The sequence below is a fragment of the Epinephelus lanceolatus genome, chromosome 17, assembly GCF_041903045.1.
Source record: "Epinephelus lanceolatus isolate andai-2023 chromosome 17, ASM4190304v1, whole genome shotgun sequence".
In the NCBI taxonomy this organism is placed as follows: domain Eukaryota; kingdom Metazoa; phylum Chordata; class Actinopteri; order Perciformes; family Serranidae; genus Epinephelus; species Epinephelus lanceolatus.
Genome location: NC_135750.1, coordinates 21,571,699 through 21,596,287, shown reverse-complemented (window position 1 = coordinate 21,596,287; position 24,589 = coordinate 21,571,699). Strand labels below are relative to the sequence as shown.

Here is a 24,589-nt window from a genome sequence, read left to right as displayed (position 1 = left end):
AATATCTTTAAAGGCTCTCGCTCATGCTGCTCCCTCACCTTTACACATCAATTCTGTCCCCCATTCAGTAGTCAAACTGTTCAGGGATCAGATAAATGCCACACCATTTGCATCCCTGCACCATAGACAGTCAATATGAACCATCAATGTCTGATACTGTAACAAAATATTGAGGTTCTTTATGTTAAGGATGTGAATCTGATCATGTGTGAGTGAGATATATTCAGTGTTTATAGACTAAATCACCGTGAAGTCGCATTAACACTTTCAGGTAGACAACTTGCAACTGTTTTGATTTGCGGAGATGTGTGAATTTGGCAAACTTTTTTTCAGCCATAAGTGTAATGTTTGAAGATATAGTTAAACACAGTGGTCTGAACTATCTGACATTTCTGCTGTGCTCATTTTATATAGGGTTTTGCTCTGCTAGCACCTTTGATAAAACAAATCTAACAGCACTGAGAGTAAGCAATGTATTGCTGTGGACGGGGCTGCAGCAAAACATATTTTAGCCACCCCCAAAAAAAAAATCAATATTAGTTTAAGAGTACACCATATTTGGAATATTTTCTCCACTTTACCTTGCACTGTAACTGATCAAGGCAGCGGTAGACCAGCAAGTCCTGTGTTCTAAAATGAATGTTTTTGTCAATGGTGCCTGGTGGCTTTGAGATAACGGCTTCAGCTCCCTGTTGGAAAGTGCCGTCTGACGGCAAGGTAAAGTGGTGGCAGTATTTTATATATAACGTACACTTAAAGTGATATAGATTTTTTAAGGTGGGGCTTTTTTCAATGGCTAAAAACTAACCAACTGAGGCAGAGTTTGCTCAGCGTCGTTCCATTTCTTATATGTGATGAGGGGGTTATTGTAAACAAACATTGTGATTTAGTCTCTACACAAATAAACAAGGATGATGTGGGAGACATTTTTTGTCCTCTGTCCTGTCTCCAACTTGATTTGAAACTAAAAAAAAAACAGGAGAAGAGACAGACAGACATGCAGAGTCCATTAGAGTAGGGTGTGCACTGAGGGTCAGTACAGGGGTAACCATGGTGACACAAAGTCCCGCTTTTAGCCCATATCCCAGAGCCATCAACTGCATGACCATTTATACACCTATAAACACAAGCATACACTTAGACACACACGCACACGCACACACACACAAGCACTGACAAAAAGCATTAAAGTAGTCTGACAAGTGAGGAGGCATGTGAGGTTGAGGGGAGGGGGAGGGGGGGCTTCTTGTCCCGGGGGCAGAGGATCCAATCTAAGCACTGGAGCAGCAAGTACAGTGTCTTGTCAGAGTCTCCCGTTCGCTTTCTCTGTGTTCTGTTCTGCCATGATATACACTTAAACTTAGAAGTACATTTTCTTCTGCAAAACAATAATTCCACCAACCTTGATATAATCTGAACGATTGGTGGAAACGTTAAAGTGATTCCCTCACAGGGAATTACAGCTCTGGATAAAGCCATCTTAAGACATTAAATCACATCTGTCTCTCATCTGTCCAAAACTTTCACATTTTCCTCCCTTGATGCTTTTCCTAAACCCAGTTTTGACTTGTATCTCTGCACTCTGTCGTAGAATAATGTGTATGTGACTGCATATGTGGCAGTAACGATACAATCTTTCTGACGGTGTCAACACTTGCTCCTAGAAAATTGCACCAGCAGTGGGATTTATGGATAATAGTAGTAGAAAAGGTGTGAAGGTCAGAGCACGCCAATAAAGGGATATGTGTAGAGCGAGATAGCTGTGTCACCGTGTACACAAACACACAGAGCTGTCTAAACACACACACACATGCACTAATCTTTACCCCGCAGTATGTCCAGTGATTTTCATTGTTCTGCTTTAAAGTGACAGTAAGCAGCTTCAAGGACGCCTCACTGTCCTTTCATATAAACGCAGCTGTATATTTCTGCTTATTACAGCTTATAGTGTTTGTGACAGACATAAACACCCACAGACAGGTGGGGAGAAAATACAACAAAAACAAATGAGTAAGCAGCACAAACACCCAACAGCAGCACAGACACGTACTTGAACCATCTACTCACCAAAAGCTTTTGATATTATGTGGACTAATTTTAAAGGGATAGCGCAGATCTTTTGAAGTGGGGTTTTATGAGGTACTTATCCATATTATTACATACAGGAGATCTCAGCTGGCATGCCTCCAGTTTGGAGGAGCAGGCAGAGGCTAAGCAATGTACAGCTACAAAACGTATTTTAGCCACCTAAAAAGAAATCCCAACCAAAAAAAATCAGTATCAGTTTAAGTGTTCACTATAATGAGAATATTTTCACTACTCAACCTCAGTGCCAGACTGCAATTTCCAATGGGAAATGCCATTATTCTGCTCTCTTTAAAGCCAGATTCCATTGAGAAAAAGTCTACCAATGACTTGATCAGTCTATTTGGTATTATTATTGTGTGACTTTGGTGTTTAAGAGGGTTTATTTGGATTCACCAAAGTTAGATAACAGAAACTTACTAAGGCAGCAGTAGACTGCAGCTCCTGTGTTCAGCAAGCAAAAATGACTGCAGTCTGGAATCTTTGACAAGAGCGTAGGCTTCCCTGTTGGAAAGAGCTGCTTTACAGAAAGGTAAAGCAATGAAAATGAGGGCTGCCCCCTGATGGTCGACCAAACGATAGTCGTCCAGATAGGTCATGAGTCGGCAAGATTTCATTGATCGCATAGTCACACACAAATGTGAAACTCTATTTGGAGCTGCGCCTTGTCAAAATAAATCAAAACCTATACGACAGGACCATGTGGGAAGTTAATTTGAAAGGACAGACACAGGAAGTGGCCTCGCTCAGCAGTCAGACAGGAGTCACATTACAAACCAATCACAGCCAACAGGTATCTTTCTCTTCTTCTGTAAATATTCAGTCTGATACACATGGAAAAGTTGATCATGTTAGTGCAGGGCTACCCAGAGCTGTACATCTGTCCCATGGACGATAGGCCTACACACTTATAAACAGCTCCTGGAAGAAGATCAGCTCTGCACTCAGGATTTCAGGTAAATAGCCTATACAGTGCCACCACGCTCTTGAAAGCTGGCACAGAGTAGGTGCAAGAGTAGCACCCAGAGCCTGGCCTCACATTTTCCAGGCGGTTAAGGATGTGGCATTTGTACAACCCCAGATTTCCAGGCCTGGTACCTGTGGTTATTCCACAGGCTAGTTAATAACATGTCGGGCAGGAAATCCAAAGTGTGGGATCATTTTGCGAAGGTGAAGGACGAACCCAAGGTGATATGTAAACTCATCTTCATTGGTCGACTACAAACATGACATATCATCTGAAACATGGAAGTAGCTACATGCCCATTAACCACTTAGCACAATCATTACTGCTCTGCAGACAGTGTAATTAAGAGGCAGCTTGCTCAAAAATATATAATTTAATAATTAAGATAATATTGTAAACATGCGGGTGACTAGTCGACAAATGGCGCTGAATGACGACTATTGGTCAACTAGGAAAATTCTTAGACAGGGGCAGCCCTACTGAAAATATTCTCGATATAGCATACACTCAAACTGTTGTAGACTTTTTTTTAGGTAGGACTTTTGGATGGCATCTAAAATATGTTTTGTTGTTGCCCCATCCATAGCAGTACATTGCTTAGCTTCTGCCACTTAACCAAAGTGTGGGCATGCTAACTGCCATCTACTGTATGTAATACACTGACTATGAATGAGTACCATAACTCCACTTACAAAAAATCTGAACTATCCCTTTAATCTATTATCTGCCTTTTTGCTTATATAGAAATATCTATGGATATTATCATTTTATTTTTTTGTAATTAGGGTTTTACAAATGATTGTCTTACTTCCTTTAGCAGTTTTGGCTAATAGTTGGTGCCAGTGTGTACAGGTGAAGTAAGGAGTCCTGAGCTCCCCACCACTTCCCCTTTCCCAACATCTTACTCAGGGCTCCCAGAAAGCTGAGGCTGGCCCTAGCCATTAGTCACCCAGCCAGGGGCAAAATGTCTTCTAGCATCATCAGCTGAAACAGAGATAAAAGCTGGGAGGGAGTAGCCAAGGTGGAGTGACAGTCATTGATTTTTTTTTTTTCCCACTTGGCTCACTTGATAAAATAAAACTCAGTTCACTGGCTGATACTCTTACACTCTCTGTTTCTCTGTCTTTCTGTCTCTTTCTTAGAGTAAGAAACATGCAAACAAGGTACGTCTGTTCTACATGCTTCACCCGGAAGATGGAGGACCACCTTCCAAGAGACTGCGGCCAGATAACCCAGTATGCTCCCACTGAGTGTGTGTTTCTGTGACTGTGTTGCATACAGTGTTAATCAAATTTATTTTTTCTAACTTAATTCTGACTTCTAAGCTTTTAAGATTCATTAATGAACTAAACGACTCAATGATTGGCCCGTTATAGTGTAATCACTGACTGAGGAAACAGTGAAGATGCTTTTGGAGGAACATTTATTTGTATGTTGAAATGTTTACATTTGCAGCATGTTTTCATGTATATACATGACAAAAAAAACTGAGGCCTCAGTCTAATCCTTTCCTGGACGTGTTCACTCTCGAGCTTAGCCATTGAAGCCACATGCTCATGGGAATATTTGTTTGATCTGTTGTGTGCAGTTGTGCGCTATAATTCTCCCAGGAGAGGTTATGCCTTAGCTGTGGCGTTTCTGGCAAGATTTAGTGGAGGCAGACGCCACCGAGCAGCTCAGTATCGGACTATTGCAGGCTATGGCTAGGGAGGTCAGTGCATTACCGATGTTTGTGTGTCAGTGTGCGTGTGTTGTAGGTGGGCCATTGTGTCCGCATATTTCTAGGGAACCGTTTTGCAATTGTAGCGTATGCTGAGGTTGCATTTACGTCCACAGTGAATTGTTGGGCTTTCTAACATGAAGCACAACTGCTATTTAGCTGTTGATTAAATTTTGACTTTGTAATTGTGGGTCTTTGTGTGTGTTTGCGCCTGTTTTTGTGTGCATGTGTGTGTGTGTGTGTGTGTGTGTGTGTGTGTGTGTGTGTGTGTGTGTGTATTTCCGAAAAGAAAATGTGAACGTAATAGTCTATTGTGAAGAAGGAGCTTTACTATTGTACATTGTGTGCCCCATTTATCCGACAAGCCTGTAAGTCCCATATGGCAGAATACACACACATACACAGAATACATACAGTACACAATTTGAGGACACAGCTGGTGGAAAAGTAAAGCTTATCAAACTAACTGACAAATCTAGCTGTGCCAGAGCGAGGCGAGAAAGAGGGGAAGAGGTGGAGCTGCTCCAAAAACGGTGCATTGCTACAGCCAAGACCCTGAGCCAGAGTGCAGGGCCAATTAACTCAGTACGACAATGACCCTCCGTCCTCCACTGACAGAAAATTTGTAATAAAAACTAGGAAACTCAGTTGACTGCAAATGCGTCAAACGTAAGTGATATCAGGTTGCTCTTGGTAAATTACCAATGCAAAGTTCAAAACCCAGACAAATAAGTTGTGTTTTGCAAGCATACATCTTCAAAGGAAATAGTTTATAGGTATTTCAGTTTCCATCAATTAAAGCATAAAGACAGATGTGGTTTCACAGCTTCAGATACCAGGAGCCAGAGCAACCAAGTGGAATGGAAGTTCTCTCTTTTGGTCACATCTCTTTGGACCAATAACAAGACCACAGCAGTGCCAGGTGTCTGATTTACATACATGTTGATAGATTGATGGTCTTTGTTGCTATGTGTTACCTTGACTTGGTCTTGGTCTGCTTTTACTAACCAGAAGTTTGTCGTGTCCATGAATGGGTTTGTTCCCTCACAGTCACATGTAGTGTGTCTCAAGGCTCTGTTTCCTTTATCCATATGAATCCAAAGTCTCTGCGTAACTGTTATATTGGCCTCAATTTTGAGAACCATTCTAAAAGATGGTGGCATGGTGGTGCAGTGGTTGGCATTGTCTCCTCACAGCAAGACGGTTCCTGGTTCGGATCCCAGGTGAGAGATTGCCAGTTCTCCCTGTGTCAGCGTGGGTTCTCTTTGGGTACTCCGGCTTCCTCCTACAGTCCAGCAACATGTAGGTTAATTGGTGACTCTAAATTGGCCGTAGGTGTGAATGTGAGCAGGAATGGTTGTCTGTCTCTATGTGTCAGCCCTGCGATAGTCTGGCGACCCGTCCAGGGTGTACCCCGCCTCTAGCCCCATGTCAGCTGGGAAAGACTCCAGCTTCCCCTGACCCCCAAGAGGAAAAGCGGTCACAGAAAATGAATGAGTGAATGAATAAATTCTAAAAGATCCTATCATTATTCTCTTTTTATCTACAGCAAATAATCAATAACCAGTATGGCTGGTTATTGGTACTAGATAACTTTAAGGTATCGACCTAAATAACTCAGTACCAAGCAGTATTGAAACTTCTCCAGTCAAACGATACCTGCATTCAGTCCCTTTTGTACCCAGATCTAGAAAAAAAGACTATTTGTGTAGTTTTGCTTGAAGCCAATCACCGAATCTTAATGGGACATGCAGCAGCTGCAACCTTACAGTCTGTGGTGAAGTCGAGCGTGGTGCATTTGATGGAGATGGCAGCTCGGCTTGCCAAGATCCCTCCCAAATGTTCAAACGAATGGGAGCATTTTAGTCAACGGAATACCTCCACATGATGAATATTGAATAAGAAAGAAAAAAGGGTATCAAACAAAGTACCCTGTTGGTATTGCTATCACTTGGTTGGAGGGCAAAGTGACCAGCTGGTTGTCAGAGAGAGAAGACAGACGCAATAATTGCTTAAATGTGCGGATAATGGCGCACATTTTAAGGCAGTCTCTCTTGGAGGGCATTTTTAGTGTTGCACTTATTTGTACACATCAAAATTGTTGTGTAAAGTGTAACAAAGCTGCTTACTTTCTCATCTCTGCACACCTGGAATCACTGCATGAAGTGCTTTTCACTTGGGATTGTCTGCATCGGAAAGACACAGTCCCAAAAATTCCAATGTGGGAGAGCCACGTTAGGGAAGAGGGTTTCAAGATGTCAAAACCTCAGTTACACTTGTAGTATGGAGAACAACTTCATTACAAGACCAATGCGTTTTAGGTTGTGGCCTTCATCAGAGTCATTTTGAAACGTATTACAAACAACATCAGGCATGAGGAAGGAAAAAACAAAATTAAAAAAACCCTAATCCTGTACATTCACATGAATATCAGCCAATGGTGTACCTACAAAGGTGAGTTGGGTAGATGGTCATGTAGCGTCATTGGTGCTACATTGGCTCAGATTGGGGGTTTCTTAACACAAGCTGTGCACCAAGATGTAAAGAGGTCATACACGTGCATCACACTGCAGACACTCATGAAATAAGCATGGCAAGGGCACATTGGTGTAAAAACACGCTCGCACATACTGTAGGAATATACACACCTGCGTCTCCATCTGTCTCCCTAAGTGAATAAGACGTGACTCAGCCCCTCCTGGCTTTCACCTCATATGGGACAGTGAATACACACAGAGCATGTGCACACACACGTACACACTCACCTCCTCTGCCATACTGTAACGTACTGTGAGCGCCACAGCTAGCAATTTGTTCATAACCTTTCACGCAGAGATGTGACATTGATTATCTGACAATGCAGGGAAAAACTGATGTGAGATGAACGCTTCTCCAGAGATGAAATTCTCACCATTCATTTTGGGATAAAGTTTTCTTCTTTCATCTCTTTCATCTTTTTTTCCTCCCAGGGGGAGTTTTGCTTTTCTCTGCACTTCATCTTAGTGTTTTTGCCCCTCTGTCTTGTACTGATTGACATGGTGCAGTCCAATGGGAGCAGCAGGAAAGGGTTTTCGCAGAGTGAAATGAAATGCCAACGTCTACCCGGTGTAAAATGCCATGCCTCGAGGTTTGTGTGTAGGTGAAAGTGTTTGTCACAGAACAAACATAGAGAAAGTAGGTCGTAAAGGTGCTCCCAGATGAAAGGGGAGGGGACTTTATCCGTTTTTCTCCAGTATCCTCCACCCTGCTCTCTCTCTCCGTCTGTGCAGTTTTCTACCTGCGCAAAGGGCAAGAGATAACAAAATGCTTTCTTTCCCCCTCGCCTTTTATTCTCCTCTAATGCTATATTTGCACTGTCGGTCCTTTCAATTTACACTTTCAGCGCTTCTTCAAACTCCAAATGAGAGCGTCTGTTTCCCTGTGCTGCTCCATGTGTATATTTAGCAATGTTTCCCACAGCGCCTCGACACAGAGCAGGGGGAGAAGTGAGGAGGAGCAGAGAGAAAGCAAAACAGAAGGAGAGGAAGATTAACACAGCTAATTAGGAATCTATTGTTAGGTGCATGAGCAGGATGAAGCCACCCAAACACAAAATATTCTGCGATACAGGCGTCACTGTCAGGCAGCGCATAAACAGGCGTACATGCGGCATGTGCACACACAAACAGAAACACACTCGACAATTAGGTCGCATGCAAATCAGTCTCAACAGATGTGTGAGGTGCGACAGGTAGAGACTGTGAGGGACAAAATACAAAGAGGGAAATTGAAATGAGCGAAGGTAGGAATCAAGAAATCAAAAATGAAGAAACGGAAAGGTTGATGACTTTCCAGCGGAGACAGACGATGGAGGGAAACAGTGAGTCAGAGATGCTGTTTATTGTTTAAAGTGGTTCAGTGGAGTGGCAGCTGTAATGAGCTGACAATTATTCATATGTCAGTCACCCACACACACTTGAGATTGTTTAAAACTTTTTCCCCGCACTGTCACTAAATCCCTCGTGTAACATCTGTCATTGAGCGACAGGATTGCGTTGCCTTCTCCTTTCAAGACGATGCTTCTTTGTGTTTCAGTCCCATCTCTGTCGGCTGCTTCTTTTACTTTTCAGTGAGTTTTGACAGGTGTGAGACCACTGCAGGCTGCCACAGAGAATCATCTCAGCCTCTTTGTCCTGAGTCAAAAAAAACATGCAGTTGTGGGACACTGGCTCGCTGCGGTTGATTTTCCTCATCCTGGTACAACAAGATTTGGGTAGAACGAGATCTCAGCAGCACTGCCCATGGGAGGGAGGAAGCAGACAAAGTAGGCGAGAGGGGGGAAGTGGAGGGAAAGAACAATAGGATGAATAGTGGAAGAGACAAGAGGAGGAGCAGAAAGTACACATAAGAGAGGAGGTGGAACAGAACAATGAGAGATGGTAATGAGGAAGCAGGGGAATGTAGGTGAGAGGGATGGATGGAGCAAGGGAGGAAAAAAACTTTATTTCAGAGGAGAGGAGAGGAGAGGAGAGGAAGAGGAAAGGAGAGGAAAAGGAGGAAAAGGAGAGGAGTCTTGTCCTCATGGGCACTGACTGTTTCTCCCGTGATACAAACATGAAAAAAGATCATGAGATAATAAATATAGATAAGCTGTTTTTACTTCAGATACAAACACACACACACACACACACACACAAACAAATCTACACACACTTTCTGTCTCTTCCTTTGGCAACATGAGACAATGCTTCACACGCTAATAAAGCACAACAAAATGAATTTGTACCAACTGAGAAGGAGAGGGAATCTGAGTTACTGGTGGAGATGGAGGAGCGGGGAATGGGACAGTTCAGAGCAAGCCCTTAACATGATCACAGCAGGGACAGACACGGGGAAGGAGAGGAGGCGAGGCTGTGGAGGGGGAGGAGGAGGAGGAGGAGGAGGAGAGGGGGTGGCAAGGGCCTGCCAATACAGATAAATATTTCATCCCACAACACAGAGAGTCACTGAGACTGGTGCCCAGAGGGGGGAGGGAGGATGCAGGGAAGGAGGGAGAGAAAAAGGCTGATATTGTAGGCGAGGCAAAAAAGACAAAAAGCAAGAGAAGGAGAGAGTGAGGGAGGAAACACAGAGAGAAGAGGAGGAGAGAAAGGGAGAGATGGGATGGCTGAGAAACAAAGCTAAGCCTGGGAGGTAAAGGTGTCCTTAACTCTCACATCTACTGTCTGTGATGCTAACCAGGGCTGACACAAGACACACACACATGCATCCACAGAGACACACAGCACACACCCACACATTCAGATACTGTATGGTGTCGCAGACACTTTTCTATTATTGTCCTCTATCTCAAAGAGACTGAGGTTCCTCTCCCCCAACTCGACTTGACACCTGGACTAAAGAGAGCGCTGAGAGAGAAAGAAAGAAAGAGAAGTGCACAGAGAGATGTGCGATAGAAAAAGAGTTCAGAAGAGGCAGAGACAAAATTAAAGAGCATTGGTGAACAGACAGTGAGAAGGTGGTGGTTCAAAATGAGCAGCGAGAAGATGAAACACTGAAAAGTTGTGAAACTTTTTAAAAAATAGCACTGAAAGCGTGAAACATTGCAACTCTCTGGAAACAACAAAACATATTTGATCAATGTTTTCTTTTTATATGTTATACCAATCCTGTTTTAATTCAGATATTTAAAGTATGTGGGCTGGTGAACATCACACCTTTATGTGATTATTCACAGCGAGATCTCTTTCCGAAACCATGAGCTTTTATATATATGTGTATGTATAGATAGATAGATAGATAGATAGATAGATAGATATGTACTGTATATATATATATTTTGGAGTCTTGCCGCAGGGATTTACTTCTATTCAGCCACAAGCGCATTAGTGAGGTCAGGGAGTGATGCTGGATGATAAGGCCTTGCAATGTCAGTCTAAATTCATCCCAAAGGTGTTGGATGAGGTTGAGGTCAGGTCTTTGTCCAGGCCCGTCAAATCTATATCTCACCGAGCTCAGAAAAGCATGTCTTTATAACCTTGCTTTATGCAAGGGGCCAAAAAAGGGCCATCCCCAACTGGAGCCACAAAGTTAGAAGCACACAAAAATATGTTATTGCATGCTATCGCATTTTGATTTTCTTTAACTGGAACAACAAGGAGCTTAGAACATACCATAAAAAGACTTAAGTATAGTGTCTGTGGGTTCTTGATATGTTCCCAGGGCCATATCTTTCCAGGGACCTATGTTCCCCAGCTCCACATAGCACATAATGGGAACATAGCAAAGGGTCCTATGCTCCTCAATTTTACATTGTGTGCTCTCCCAGGGGTCTTATGTTCCCACGTTCCTGTGTTCCCCAGCTCCACTTAGCATATTATGGGAGCTGGAAAAAGATGTTCCCCAGCTCTGTATTCGCTTAATATATGGGATAGGTTAGGGGACTAGAATTATGACTCTAAGAGTAATGAACTTGCACTGGCACAGGTCTTTGTCTACAGTTGTCTTTTTGTTAAGGGAACAGTTTCAGAATCAATTACAGCCGAAAATGTAAAAACAAACAAACAACTGTTATAAGAATTAATTAATTAAAAAAAATAAGAGCTAACCAATTGAGGAAGGGAAAATGGCTAACTTACAGTAGGGTTAGAGAAGAGGTCTTGGGCCAGGTTTAATTCCCATTTTTTAACAGGTAATGGTCAGAGAAAAAGACCTGGAAAGGGGCTCTGAAACTGTCAGTATTACTGGTCTATTTAAATCTTATATTTTAATGTCTGCTCTTCATCTGATATGTCTCATGTATTGATATGCAGAGTAAACCGATGCTATTTTAGGGACAGAGAGTAGCAAAAAATGGCACGAACACAATAGGAGAGTCGATGTGTGTTCACAGAATATCAGACAACAAAGGACCCTGGGAGCACAGATACACTCCTGTGTATGTCTCTGAACACAGATCTTTGTACTCATATTCCTCTGCTCAGTTTTTGTCGGTAGTTGCAGTAATTTTGTGCAGAGTTATTGCTCAGTTTTGAAATATTTTGTGCCTGTTAATGATAAAGTTTACAGGCAGGTGCCATGATTCCTTCAATCATGACTTGCAATTTTGTATGGTTTCTAAAACAATACTGAATTGGTGTCATTTTCCTGACATGCAGCCTACAGTATATTTTATTTTTTTTCTTTAGTTAGTTTTTCCATACTGATGGGCAGAAACAGACAGAAAATGCTAGAGAGAGAGAGAGGGGGGAATGTCTCTTGAATTCTGTGTGTGTGTGTGTGTGTGTGTGTGTGTGTGTGTGTGTGTGTGATCTTGTGTATTTGCATGTGTACATTTGTGTCAATCAGGCAGTTGGTCTTTTTGTTTGTGTTCCCTCTCCCATGGGGAGCAACTCCCCCTCATCATTAGTAATGAACCAGCAGCAGTGAAAGGGCCAAGCCACAGTCTCAGCCCGGAGAGACAGATGAATATTTGATCAGCCTCCTCTTTGCTTTTGTGTGTGTGTGTGTGTGTGTGTCTATGTGTCTGTGTGTGTGAGAAACAGCCCCAGCTCACAGGGTCACTGCAAAGTGTACAGCTTCCCATTTCTCATCTCCCCCTGCCTCTTCTCTCCTTTTCTCACCTTCACCTCTCTCTGCCTCTCTTTTCACATCATTCCTTTCTTCACATCCACAACTCTTCTTTTTCTTTTCACCTCCCTCAACCCTCTGCTCCCCTGTGGTCCATTTTTGTCTCACAACACTTTATTTTCTTCCCATCTCCCCCTCCTCTCCTCCTGTAGGACTGTGCAGAGACAGAGGTGGACAGGAACAAGTGCTGTACCTTGTGTAACATGTTCTTCACCTCCGCCATTGTGGCCCAGTCGCACTACCAGGGCAAAACCCATGCCAAGAGAGTACGCCTGGTGCTGGGGGAGCCGCCAAGCCTACCAACAGCCATGACCAGCCCTACAAACACAGGTATCTCACACCCTCTGCCTGTATGGGTTTGATTTTAGCAACAAGATCAAACTCAGACATCCAAACATGCACTGTTGGAGCCATGCATTTTACAATACCTGAGCTGCAGTGCTTTCATTGTGATCACAGCAGGCATATAGCAGTAAGAGAAGTCCAGGGAGTGACCATGCCAGATGAGTTTTGGTGTACAAAGAGAATAGAGTAGTAATATGATTCTTTGAGCCTGTTGGTCTTTGTCTGTCTGACTTTTGGTCAGACTTGCAAGTGAAACTCAACACAATAAAACCATCAAACATCTGACTGTAAACTGCTGCTTTGGTGACCATCCCTTGTAGCCCTAGCTGATCAATACTTTTATTGGATTCCAATCATGGTGTTTGCACACAGAGCCTGCCCTCCCTGAAGACCAAGGTAATTAACTCGGTCGAAAAGCACACACTTACCTCTGCTCGCACATGCTGATATAATCCAGACACCCAGTTTATGCAACATGCATCGCCGGACTGAGAATTATTTTGAGTTCAAAGCATACATTTTTATCGGAAGTGGATTTGGAGAGCGTTAGTCATGCTTCAGTCAAAACGTCTAGCCTGGATATCAGAGGGAAATGTCTGGTAACACTAACATGCCAGAGGCCCAACAAGTGAAACTTTAAAGGTAAAGCGCACAGACAGATTTTAATTTATAAACGTCTTATGATTTGTAAAAAAAAAAAAAATCTCCTGAACAAATCAAGACAAATTAATATTTTTGTTCATGCTCATGATTGTTTAAGATTAGCATTTTTTTTTTTTAAGTGTCAGCCCTGGTGAGTCGTCTCCAGGGGAGCTTTACATAATGTGATTCAAATTGGATTCAAAGTAAAAATTCACAGAGCTATAAACACGCAATCGCTACAAAATGGAGTGTTATAATCACGCCCCTGAGTGACTTTTGCTAAACTTTGGCCTACTTTGGAAAAGTGTCACTTCTGTACAGCCGTTGCCGTGGAGTTTCCACGGTTTTGTGACAGTGGGACCTGGAGGAAAAGAAACAAGGGAACCAGAGCAAGAAGAGAGGAAGAGTGACCTGGGAGAGAAGAAGAGGAGGATTTCAGGAGAGATTAAAGTCAAAAGTAGCCTTCATGATCGCTCTGAGATGAGTGCTCTGCAGAAGATGCACAGCCAAGCTGACAGCCTTGTGTGCACAGACACACACATTGGTCTGAAACACACGTAAGCAAGATGACTGATGCATGCGCATTTACTTGCATCTAAGGACACATGGACACTAACAGAGATACAGAAACAAGCTAAAAAACAAACAGTAAGGGGAGTGAAAAGCACAGGCCATGTGTGTTGGAGAAGCCCTTGAGAGGTGGGGAGCAGACAGTGTACCTGTGCTCCCTCCTCTTTCACACATCACACCACACACTCCAAACCACCGCCTCCTCCTCCTGCACACACACACACACACACACCATCGTGCAAACTCTCTGTGCCCCACTCCGTGAAAAACACTTACTTCTGCTCCAGTGTGCAGAGATTACAGTCACGGGAAAAGAAAGGGTGGGAAAACAAGGGATGGACAGGAAAAATACACCCGAGGATGTCTCCCTGTTGCTGCTCAGCACGTGCCGTTCCACAGTGCTGTCAGAGCTCAGGAGCGTCACTCATGCACGGGCACACACAAAGGCGCAGGAATGCTGCACTAGAGCTTTTAGGATGGCCTTGTCTTTGCGATTAATAAACAGAAAAATGAAATGACAGTAAGTGAGTTATAGGGGTGAGTTTAGTAAGTGAGATGATAGCATGGCGAAGGCAAGCAAAGGGAATGTGAGTGGGTGTGGTTGGTGAGATGAGCGCAGACACAGCCATAGATACAGTAACTATGTGAACAGAGCCCGAAGACACATCAAGGTATGAGCAACCAATCAGCGTGCAGGGCTTGAGTCAAGTCAATACAGGCGCACACACCAAAAATACACATAAACCAGCACACCTCACCCTCATGGTCAGTGGTCAACACTTCATGCATGTTCGTCATTTGTTATCAGTGAGCTGATGGTTGTTGTGAAAGAAGTGGGATGACTCATTTGGGCTTAAAATCATGAGTGAGTGGGCCTTTGTCCATGATATAAATGTTTTAAACGTGTTGTATTGTGGCTGCGTAGTCACAGTCATTATAACTCTACAGTCATTGACACATTGTAGATGGCGAATCGGCACATTTGGACATGCCATCTGGCATTGTGAGCTTTCTCGCACAGTTTGGCTGAGGACCTAACACCCCCTCCCTGTGATCAAATAAACAGTTTGAGCAGAGATGATTTCTTTCGTACATGTACTGTACCTTACAAACACACACACAAAGCCTATTCTGGAGCTTCATTCATGCACACACACACACACACACACACACACATATATACACACACAAGTCTTCACACATTCTCTCAAGCGTGGATTATACATTCAATCCGCCACCCAAACACCCACATGCACACACAGACACACATGCAGCCGCTCGCACATTCGTAGTCTTCTCCGCTGCGTGAGCCACAACCGCATCCTGCGGACAAGTCAGTGCCTGTTGGCTATTAATGGGCAATCACCATGGTAACCAGTGTCATGTCACGAGTAGCAGGTCACCTGGAAGTCTGCCATTTCTTTTTGTTTTTTTTTTCATCAGCTCAAAGAGGAGAGGAGAGGAGAGTAGAGAGGGATACAAGGGGAGGAAAGATGAGAGAAGAGGATGTAGGTAAAAAAAAAAAAAAAAGATGAAGGAGGAAGGTTCAGACGTACAGTAGGATAGATGTAAGTAGAAAGCACTTGCAGGCTGGTCCCTGGAGTGCTCATGGCTTCCTCCCGACCCTCGTCTATGTTCCACAGATGTGGCCCGCAGCAATCTATTGCTCTTTGCTCTCACTCTCGATCAGTGTGATCTGAACCTAGAGCTCTCAAACATACACGTGTGAGCGTGTATTCCATCTGTAGTCTGGGAGAAACAGTGTGTGTGTCTGTGCGAAGATGAATGCATGATATTTTCATGTTTATGTATACTTAATGAAACAGTTTCATTTTATTTAATTTAAAACTTCATTTGCATTTGAATTCATGTGAATATCCTCCTTCGCTCTCTCCTTTCCCTTCTGCTTCTGCACTCATTCACCTCTCACTCCTCGTCTCTGCCTCCCCAGATTCCTCTCCTTCCACCCCGCTGCCCACAGACCCGGCTGCATGCCCCCCTCCTCCGCCTGACCTGGCTTGGCCCCTGGCGGTGGTCGGCGGAAACGGCGGAAGAGAGGCTGGGAAATACTGCTGTCTTTGCGGAGCCTGGTTCAACAACCCACTGATGGCCCAGCAGCATTACGAGGGCAAGAAACACCGCAGGAATGCAGCCAGAGCGCGCCTCCTGGAGCAGCTAGCGGGCAGCCTGGATGCCACGGAGAGCACAGGTCAGCCTCTTGGCCCTGAGCCCGACACAAGTGACAAGTGAAGGGCAGGAGGGGTGTTACGACTTTGTACAAGGAAAGACGATAAGGGGGAGATCACATTCAAGATCTGTGGCAGTGAGGGCGGTCTTCTGAAATGTTCATATGCCTTTCAATGTGGTGTACATTTCACAGATATTATACTGAGGTAAGCAACACCAGTTATTCATGGATAAAATTAGCACCATCAGCCAGTTACTGTAAAGATCAGCTTATCCACATCCACCATACATTTAGACAAACTATGATCGACTATCTTCCTCCTGTGTCTTTGTACCATACCTATAAAGCTTCTGCCTTGGATCATCCCCCTCTACTGTCCAACTTTTTGCAGTGCACAGCAAAGATACAGATGATTTGAATACCTTCCAAAAATAATATCTAAGTTTAGATGCAGAATAGTAATGTTTTATAGTTCTGTTGAAGAGGCAATCAATCACTTTTATATGTCCAATCTGACAGTGAAGTCAGCTTGTGAAAACAGGTGACAGTGACGTTATCGAGATATCTCAGCTGCTGTTTGGAGGCCACAGATTTTTATTAGAATGCCGAGATTACACACAGGGGAACATGAGTATCAGTATTCGTTCTAAGTATAGAGTAATAACTTTATTTTATATACATACAGACATATACACAGAAATTGACCCTGTTCTATTTTAAAAGTGTCTATTTTTTGGACAGGACACAGTGTCTGCACAGATCCATGTAGCGACAAGGCATTAGAGTAAAGTCTGTGCAGGGCGGTTAGGGTTAGGTGTTCATTTCAGACTTATTCTTACCTTAGATTTTTTTTTCCCAAGTACTTGAGAACTCAATGAAAATTTAGTGTAAATACTCGAATATGGGAATTACTTAAAATGTCCAACCCCAGTGATAACCAGGTGTAAGTCCAACAAAAAGACACTATGGAATTACATTACTATAAGTGTAGGAACCAGCATTATTAGGGACACGACTAATTAAGTCAAAATATCTCAGCCTCTGACCACTGCTTATGTTTAATCTCCCCCAACTTTATCATAGTGTAATACCAAATCACTAGAGTACTCTTTGAAATGTTATTCACCGGCTAAATAATCTTCAGGGTTGGACTCTAAGCCAGTAATGAAGGAGTAAGCTCATCCATCATCATTTCAGTCCAACTGAAATTTCGACACATCTTATTCATGATCTGCTTGCCACAGTCCAACCTTTCCATGTCGGTTGTCTGGGGTCACAGTCCCCTCATATTACGACATAGCTTTCACACTTGTTAGTGCTAGCATTGCAAAGTGTTAACCTGTCAAAAAAAGTAATGGGACCTCTGTTGACATGCTGCATATAGCATACTTAGGAGAACCTACAGAGTGCAAAAGCTTTGGCAGCAGAACAACAACATATTACAGACTAATATTTCTGCTGAGGGTTGAAACGTGAGTCCCACACATTATGACATAACCAGAGACTTAATAAATGATAAAACTGGAATTATTTCTTAATGTATATTAAAACATTAAAACTGAGATTAAATTACAGTTATCATAGAGACTCCCGGGCTTTAATTACTGCTCCATTCTTCCTCCCCCCTCCCACACAAACACTTCCACCCACAAATGTAGCAGTAAGAGGACACTGATTCACATGCTCATACACACATTTCTGCCAGAAGGGTATTCTAATGAAATTATTAATAGTCTTTGGCACAGAAAGTGCTTTTTCCTTTTCTGGTTCCTATGAGTGATATCGTCTAACATCATCCTACTGCAGCACACAGCCCAACATGCAACACAAGTTCCACACAACACCTCCGCCGCACACACATTCAAGTTTGACGTGCTTTGTAACGCACACACAGCACGCAAATACTGCTTCACACACACACACGCGCAAATCCTCTGTGAGCAGAAGCTGCGCCGTTCGCTTTGTGCTCCAGGTGCCATGACACAAACCATCATCTCAAGAAGCCAATCATATTAAAAGCATGAGTCATGTTGCCGCCTACACTGGCTCAGAGGCTTTAAGTGGTGTCATGTTGGATATCGTCCTCCATCCACACACTGTGACCCACATCCCACAACCTCAGCTGTTTTTTGGGAGGTCCAAATCTCAGCATTAAACTACAAAACACATTTAAGATCGTAAATATAAAATAGGCATATATAAAAGTCTGATTTTCCTTCCTTTGCTTGATGCTCTACTACAAAGTCTATTTACTTTTCAAGGGCAATGAACTGGTCCAAGATTTCTAAGTGAGCTCACTGCTGACGTGATCTATTATACGTGCCATCAATCAAGTGTTTGTTCCAGTGCCTTTAGTCTTTGTTCATCGCCGTGCGGGGCTCCATTGTCGGTAGTCATTTGTTCTTCTTCAGTTAGACACATTTCCACTGGTGCACGATTCTCACATCTGATTGGCTTTTATCACCACTTCAGGTGTGAAGTCACAGGTGTGTGGGGTGTAATCGCAGAGAGAGGGTCGAGCGCAAGGCAGCAGCTGAACGAAGAGAAAGAGGAGGAGGGGGAAGAAATGAGGAGTTCTGTCTCAGTCAAGTTTAGATTTGTCTCTGTCCTTCTGTCTTCCTTTTCCTGTTGTGGAACCGTTTTCTCTTTACTCTCTTTTATCCTTTTCCCACCCCCCTCCTGCCGCTGTACTCTGTCTTGTGTCCGTGTTTGTTGTAGCTGTGGGTTTGTGTGTAAATGTGTGTGCACACATACTGTACCACTAGGGGCTCCAACCTCTCGTCATGTCTCATCTGTCATCCTCATTAGCTCCCCACGAGGCACAGGTGAATTATTTACACACCAATATTTCCTCACTCTCCAAACAGTGGCTACAGAGTCTGCCTCGCTGTATTGTCTGCTTGTGTCCTATTGATGATACTGACCTTTACTTGTAGTCCTGCATTCTCTCTTTGTCTCTCCCCCTATTTCCTGCCACCCCTCTCGCACTCTCACGACCGAAACATATCACAAAATCCCCATGACATTTATATCGACACTGTTTCTTACTCTTGGATTTTTCTGGTGTAATTGTGCAGACAGGGCACAGGGGAGACTGTCGTTATTTTCCGCGGCTAGGTGCCAGACAAAACCCTTGGAGATGGATTACGGGGGTGGACGAGGGAGTTGCAGTGGGGGTGGCTACTGACGAGGGATGGAGCCCGGCTGACTCGGCTGTGTTCTTACATAAATCACAACAGGGGTAGAAACCCCTCAAGACAGAGCCGACGCATTGTCTCTTCTCTCTGGAGACTTGGTAGAGAATTAGAAGCAGTGAGATAAGCGTCTACAACTGGAGTGTGTGTGTCTGCATGAGTGTGTGTGTATGTGAGAGGGCCCCAGAGAGGGTGAAGTACCAAAGAAAATTGTGTGTAATTGATGACTGTGTCATCAGTGAGATGGGAGACAGAGCTGACCTCCTCTCTCTTGAGACAGCACTCACTGTGACACAGTCGCACAAACAAATCAGGCTGATATGGATGCGCACATAAACAAGATATACTGTATACTGTAAATGTACTTTTTGGCGCTGATCGCAATGTGTCTATAACATCAAGTACCGAAAAGTGTCAAGTAATTCTTAGGCTTGTTTATTTATTCTTTGATCAGATTTCACCCTACATAAATCAAAAAAGTTTCCTATACATAAAGGTTGTGTTTAAAGGGGACATACTATGCCTTTCCTTATTTTCATTTTTTGGCTGTGAAGATTTTGGTTTAAAAGCTTTTATTGGGGTAGAAAGTGCCACTGTTCTCTGTAACCATCAATCCCCCAGCAGCAACTATGGTGCAGAGCATGGATGTATAAAGATAACTGGATACAGTGTTGATGGCAGGGCCCTTTTCATTACTTTGAAAATTGCTCAGTGGGGCACAACTCTAAAAAGTTCAACTTCCCTGGTATAAAATGAACCGGATCTTCTGTATCGTTAGGCCTATAGCGCAGGCAGACTGGAGACTGTCGGAAGTTGAGCAGCTGAAGCATGTGGCTCTTCTAGATTTTCAAAATGTTATCAAACTCAGTGGATCAAGTCCCAGAAGTGAAAAAAGTCATCCAAAAAAATTGATCCACTGATGTCTCTTTGACAATGTAAGTCTATGGGCAAAAAACAGTCTTTTGGGGCTAACAGCAGTATTTGAAGAACCCTGCGTTGTAATTCCACAGACCGGCCACTGTGTCAAATTGGCTTCAAAACACAGTGCTGTTCCTGGAGGCTTGGTGCAGACACCAAGCTGCGGAAGACCCAGAAACGCTGACCAATTACAGCAGACTGGGCTTTTCCTGAAGGAGGGCTAAAAGAGACAGGTGCTTAAAAGAAGCATTTCAGACAGAGGGTGAATACAGATGCTCCAGCATGGATAGTAAGGGGGAAATAGGGTTTTGTTTTGTTTTTAACATTATAGCGTGTAAACATGGTCTAGTACAGTGGTTCCCAACTGGTGAGTTGTGGCCCAAAAGCGGGTTGCGGGTCCATTCTGAATGGACTGCAAGTGACTTACGAATATGTCAAGTTTGTAAAAAACACTCTTTATCTTGAAGTACAGTGAATTTCCGGCACAGAGCTTTTATTTTGAGATGCTGTTTTCTGCTGTAGCGTGAATGAATAATGGACAGTTACTTTACACAGACGGCAAGTATGATGCTGAATACATTAGACTGAATGGACATGGAACTAATGACTAAGGAGATATCTGGACTCTGTGGCTGGACCAGTTGGGAACCACTGTTCTAGTAGAAACCCCAAATACAAGTATGGACCTGACATCAGTATCTTAATGTTAACAGTGGTTCAAATGACTACATATGAGAGGGATGATTTGTAATGAAGAACCTACGGAGAGTTCCTCTCACCTTCAGGGGGCATTTTAGCATTTTTCAGCTCATCGTTTTGGTTCAACAAACTGTATCTTTAGTGTTCTGATTCACTCCCACAGCTCTCAGTGTTGTGTCCAGCTTTGGCTAAAGAATTTCTTTTGGGTGTTGGTGGAGAGTGAATATTGGACATACACTTGTGAGGTGGCCAGAATCTCAACTTCAAATGAAAGCTAAAACTGCATTGTGCTGGCTACATGTGGAACTGTTTGCCAATAGGTTTGCCATATTAACTTTCATATGTGAATGTTGACCCCAAGTGGCAAAACTATCATATTTTGGCATATTTAGTGAAAGGAAAATGGTTAGTTTATGTTTCCCAAAGTAAGGTAATAAAAAGTTTTATTGAAAGGTTTTTATATTAGTCCAGAAAGTGCTGATAACATGTTCAAACAATACCCAGCCTGAATATCAATACATAACCAGCTTTGAAGATTGATTCCTTGGTTGGGATGAGACAGAGGACAAACAACAAAAACTAATGAGCTATAACGTCAACCTGAAAAATGTAGAAGAATCTGGTCATTTTCTTTAAAAGCAATAGTTCAGAAAGAGAGAGTTTGTTTTCCCTGTATAATTTTTTGTCTAAAACAGATGGTCTTTCCAATTACTGTCACGTTCGCTGCAAAACTAATTAGTCTCTCTATAGGTCCTTCAAAGTTTGTTGCTTGGTGAAATTCCACTTGGATTCAGTCTGACTCTCACCCCATCCTCAACCCCTCTCTGTTATGGTATTTGTGATATATTCCTGCAAGACGTACTGTCAAGTCTTTGCTGCAGACTGTTGGTTTTGATTGCATCTCAATGGGTTTCCTTTTGGATCCAGTTCCTTTTTAATCTTGCAAAGCGCATGGTAAACTAATGGTGTACCACAGCACAAAGGCTCTGAAGGGCTCTGAAAACTATTATGCCTGCCTCCACTGTGAATAAAAACAGATGAATACCATACAGTGAGACTCTCAGTCGCAGTCGGTCCCATAGGAAGAAAGCGGAAAATAGAGGAAGCTCTACCTTGAAATTCATGTAACTTGATGTTAAGCGGTGGTTGAACAATGTGCTTAAATATGTATTTTAGTCCCGGGAAATGGTCTTTTCACAAAACAGGGCTGTCTATGCAGGAGAAAAACAAAACGTAAATACTTGGTGCTAATTGGTGCTACATGACCAGAGAAAACAGAGGGAAAAGGGTAGTAGCATTCGCTTTTGCTCATGAGGTAGAAAACCTACAACTACCAGAATGCACTGGGTGACACAATGCAAGTTTGACCGTTTTGACACAGGAGACAATATGGCAGCCAGCTGGTAACAAACAATCTTGTGTTACAGTTAAACAGTGAGTTAAAATATGTTTCCGAAAGGCAAGAAATAGGCAACATAGCAAGAGAATCTGAGTTTCATCATTTGAATTCATCGTTTCATCACTTTTTCAACCTCCATTTTAACAATAAAGTAAATATTACAGCACCCACTTCTTGATCGCAAATTCTTGTATTAACAGAGCAATGCAACAAAGCATGTTTCTGAATACATCTTCAGACAGGCAATACAGTAACCGAGTTTTGGTTTATATTTAAATAGCTTTTACAAGTTTTACGGTTAAATCAGTCAGGTGGGTGGCTCTCACTTGATCCGCTTCTCTACGCCATGGTGGCAGACATACAAAAATGCAGAATTACAATCTGCACATTGAGCAACAGCCCAGGAGCCCATGCCTCCAGGAAGTGGCCGGGCTTTGAAACCAATTTTCACAATGGCCAAACAGTGGAATTACAACTCCTGAATCAGTAACAGATGGTAACACATTATGTTATGCATGTAAATTAGTGGATACATTTTTTTAGCGTCAGTACCCCTGCAAAATGATCAGGATTTGATTCCATTGGTCTGGTAACATTATGAAAGTCTAGAAGGGCAGAACAATTAATTCATTTTATCCCCATTCAAGCTAGCAGAGCACTAAACTTTGAGTAGCTGGTTTGGACAATAGAAGTCTTACTGTATGGGCCCAGTGATGTGGAAGCAGTGCAGTTAAAAAAATTTGGCTTCATTTACCACTGAGCAACTTTCACAGGAATGAACGGGGCCCAGCCTTCAACGCTATATTCAGTTCTCTTCATACATCCATGCTAGAGCCAGCGAAAATCCGCTGGATGACGCATTTCATGGATTCGAGCTGAGACATGAGCAGGGAGATGTTGGCGCTGGTAAATGGAGGGAAATTTATCATAGTTGATTTACACATACTACCCACGTTGTTATGCTACAAAGCTGGTTAAAAATAGTAAAAGTATCCCTTTAAGGCTCATTTACTCCCTGTGCTTCTTGAAACCATCGACTATTTAACCAACAATGTTCCTGCAGTACCAGATTGTAAAACTGTCAGCACTGAGCCCTACCTGTAAACCCTCTGGGACTCGCAAATGAAAGACACCACAGTTAGAGCTTGGCAGCTCGTCCTAATGGAACGAGCCATGAACATGATGCTCCAAATGGGTCATTAATGTTGCTTGAGCTCAGGCTAAGTCGCAATATATCAGACATTGAAACTGGAGGAAGATGTTACATTTCTTTGCAAAAGGGCTTTTGAAAAGAACAACATTTTCTTAAATCTCTTCGCACATAATGTAGCTCATTACTTTTTTGACAAGCATTTAGGCATCTCCATACCAGGGGTGCCAGCAGTGCCAGAGGACTCTGTGCATTAACCGACAGTCACAAAAACAGCTCCACACCCACTGCCTCAGCTCATCTCACCCCCTTTTTTCTCTCTCTCCCTGGCATATCTTCTTGTGTAATTAACAAGGCTTAGAACACCCTCACAAATACTGCTCATGCTCACAAAAAAACCCACATTCACAGCTCTGCGCTGCATGCTGTCAGATGCACACACACACACTTTCCCTGCATGTAATTAACATGGATTAGGACACAGTGTTTTCTTATGCCAGAACTGCTTTATTAACCAAAAGCACAGTGTCTGTGCATGTGGCCATGTGTGTGTGTTATGTGTGTGTACCCAAAACTGGCACACACGCACATTTTCTGGCACAGACACAAACTGCAGCATATTGTACATCAGTGCTACTCGGCCAGGCAGTGGGGAGGTGACATCAATCAGGCTAAAAGCAGAGAAGCTGCCTTTGTGTGTGCGCACACACACACACATGCACATAAAACACACTTAATCGTGTATACAAGAAAAGACCTCTTTGTGTAATCCTTGCGGCGGTGTAGAGAAAGGGAAGGAGAATGAGAGAGAGAATTATCGTTCCTTTCTTTTTCTAAATTATCTCTTCTTCAATTAATAGCCTTTTCATTAAGAGAGAACAGAAGTAATGACATTTTGGCAGAAGAGGATGTACAATCTCTCTTTTTTTTCTCTCTTTAACGCACACAGACTAAGTTATTAGCTCCTAATAGATGCAAAATATCAACATTTAAGCCAAGACAGGGCTTACTGCAGGCAACTAATTCAGTCGTGGCTTTCTTGTAAATGACTATTTGTCCTTAATCACCCCTAAAACAGACAGAGCGACTCTGGGAGAACAGGGG

General features: G+C 43.0%; 1 protein-coding gene across 2 annotated transcripts in view; it reads left to right on the top strand.

Moving 5' to 3' along the window:
* Positions 1-24,589, top strand: part of LOC117248548 (zinc finger matrin-type protein 4) — a 73,975-nt gene that overhangs the window by 21,579 nt on the left and 27,807 nt on the right. For both annotated transcript variants that reach the window (XM_033613737.2, XM_033613738.2), the window contains exons 3-5: positions 4,195-4,287; positions 12,533-12,710; positions 15,889-16,146. In XM_033613737.2, the coding sequence (XP_033469628.1) occupies positions 4,195-4,287; positions 12,533-12,710; positions 15,889-16,146 (529 nt within the window). The remainder of the gene's footprint in view (positions 1-4,194; positions 4,288-12,532; positions 12,711-15,888; positions 16,147-24,589) is intronic.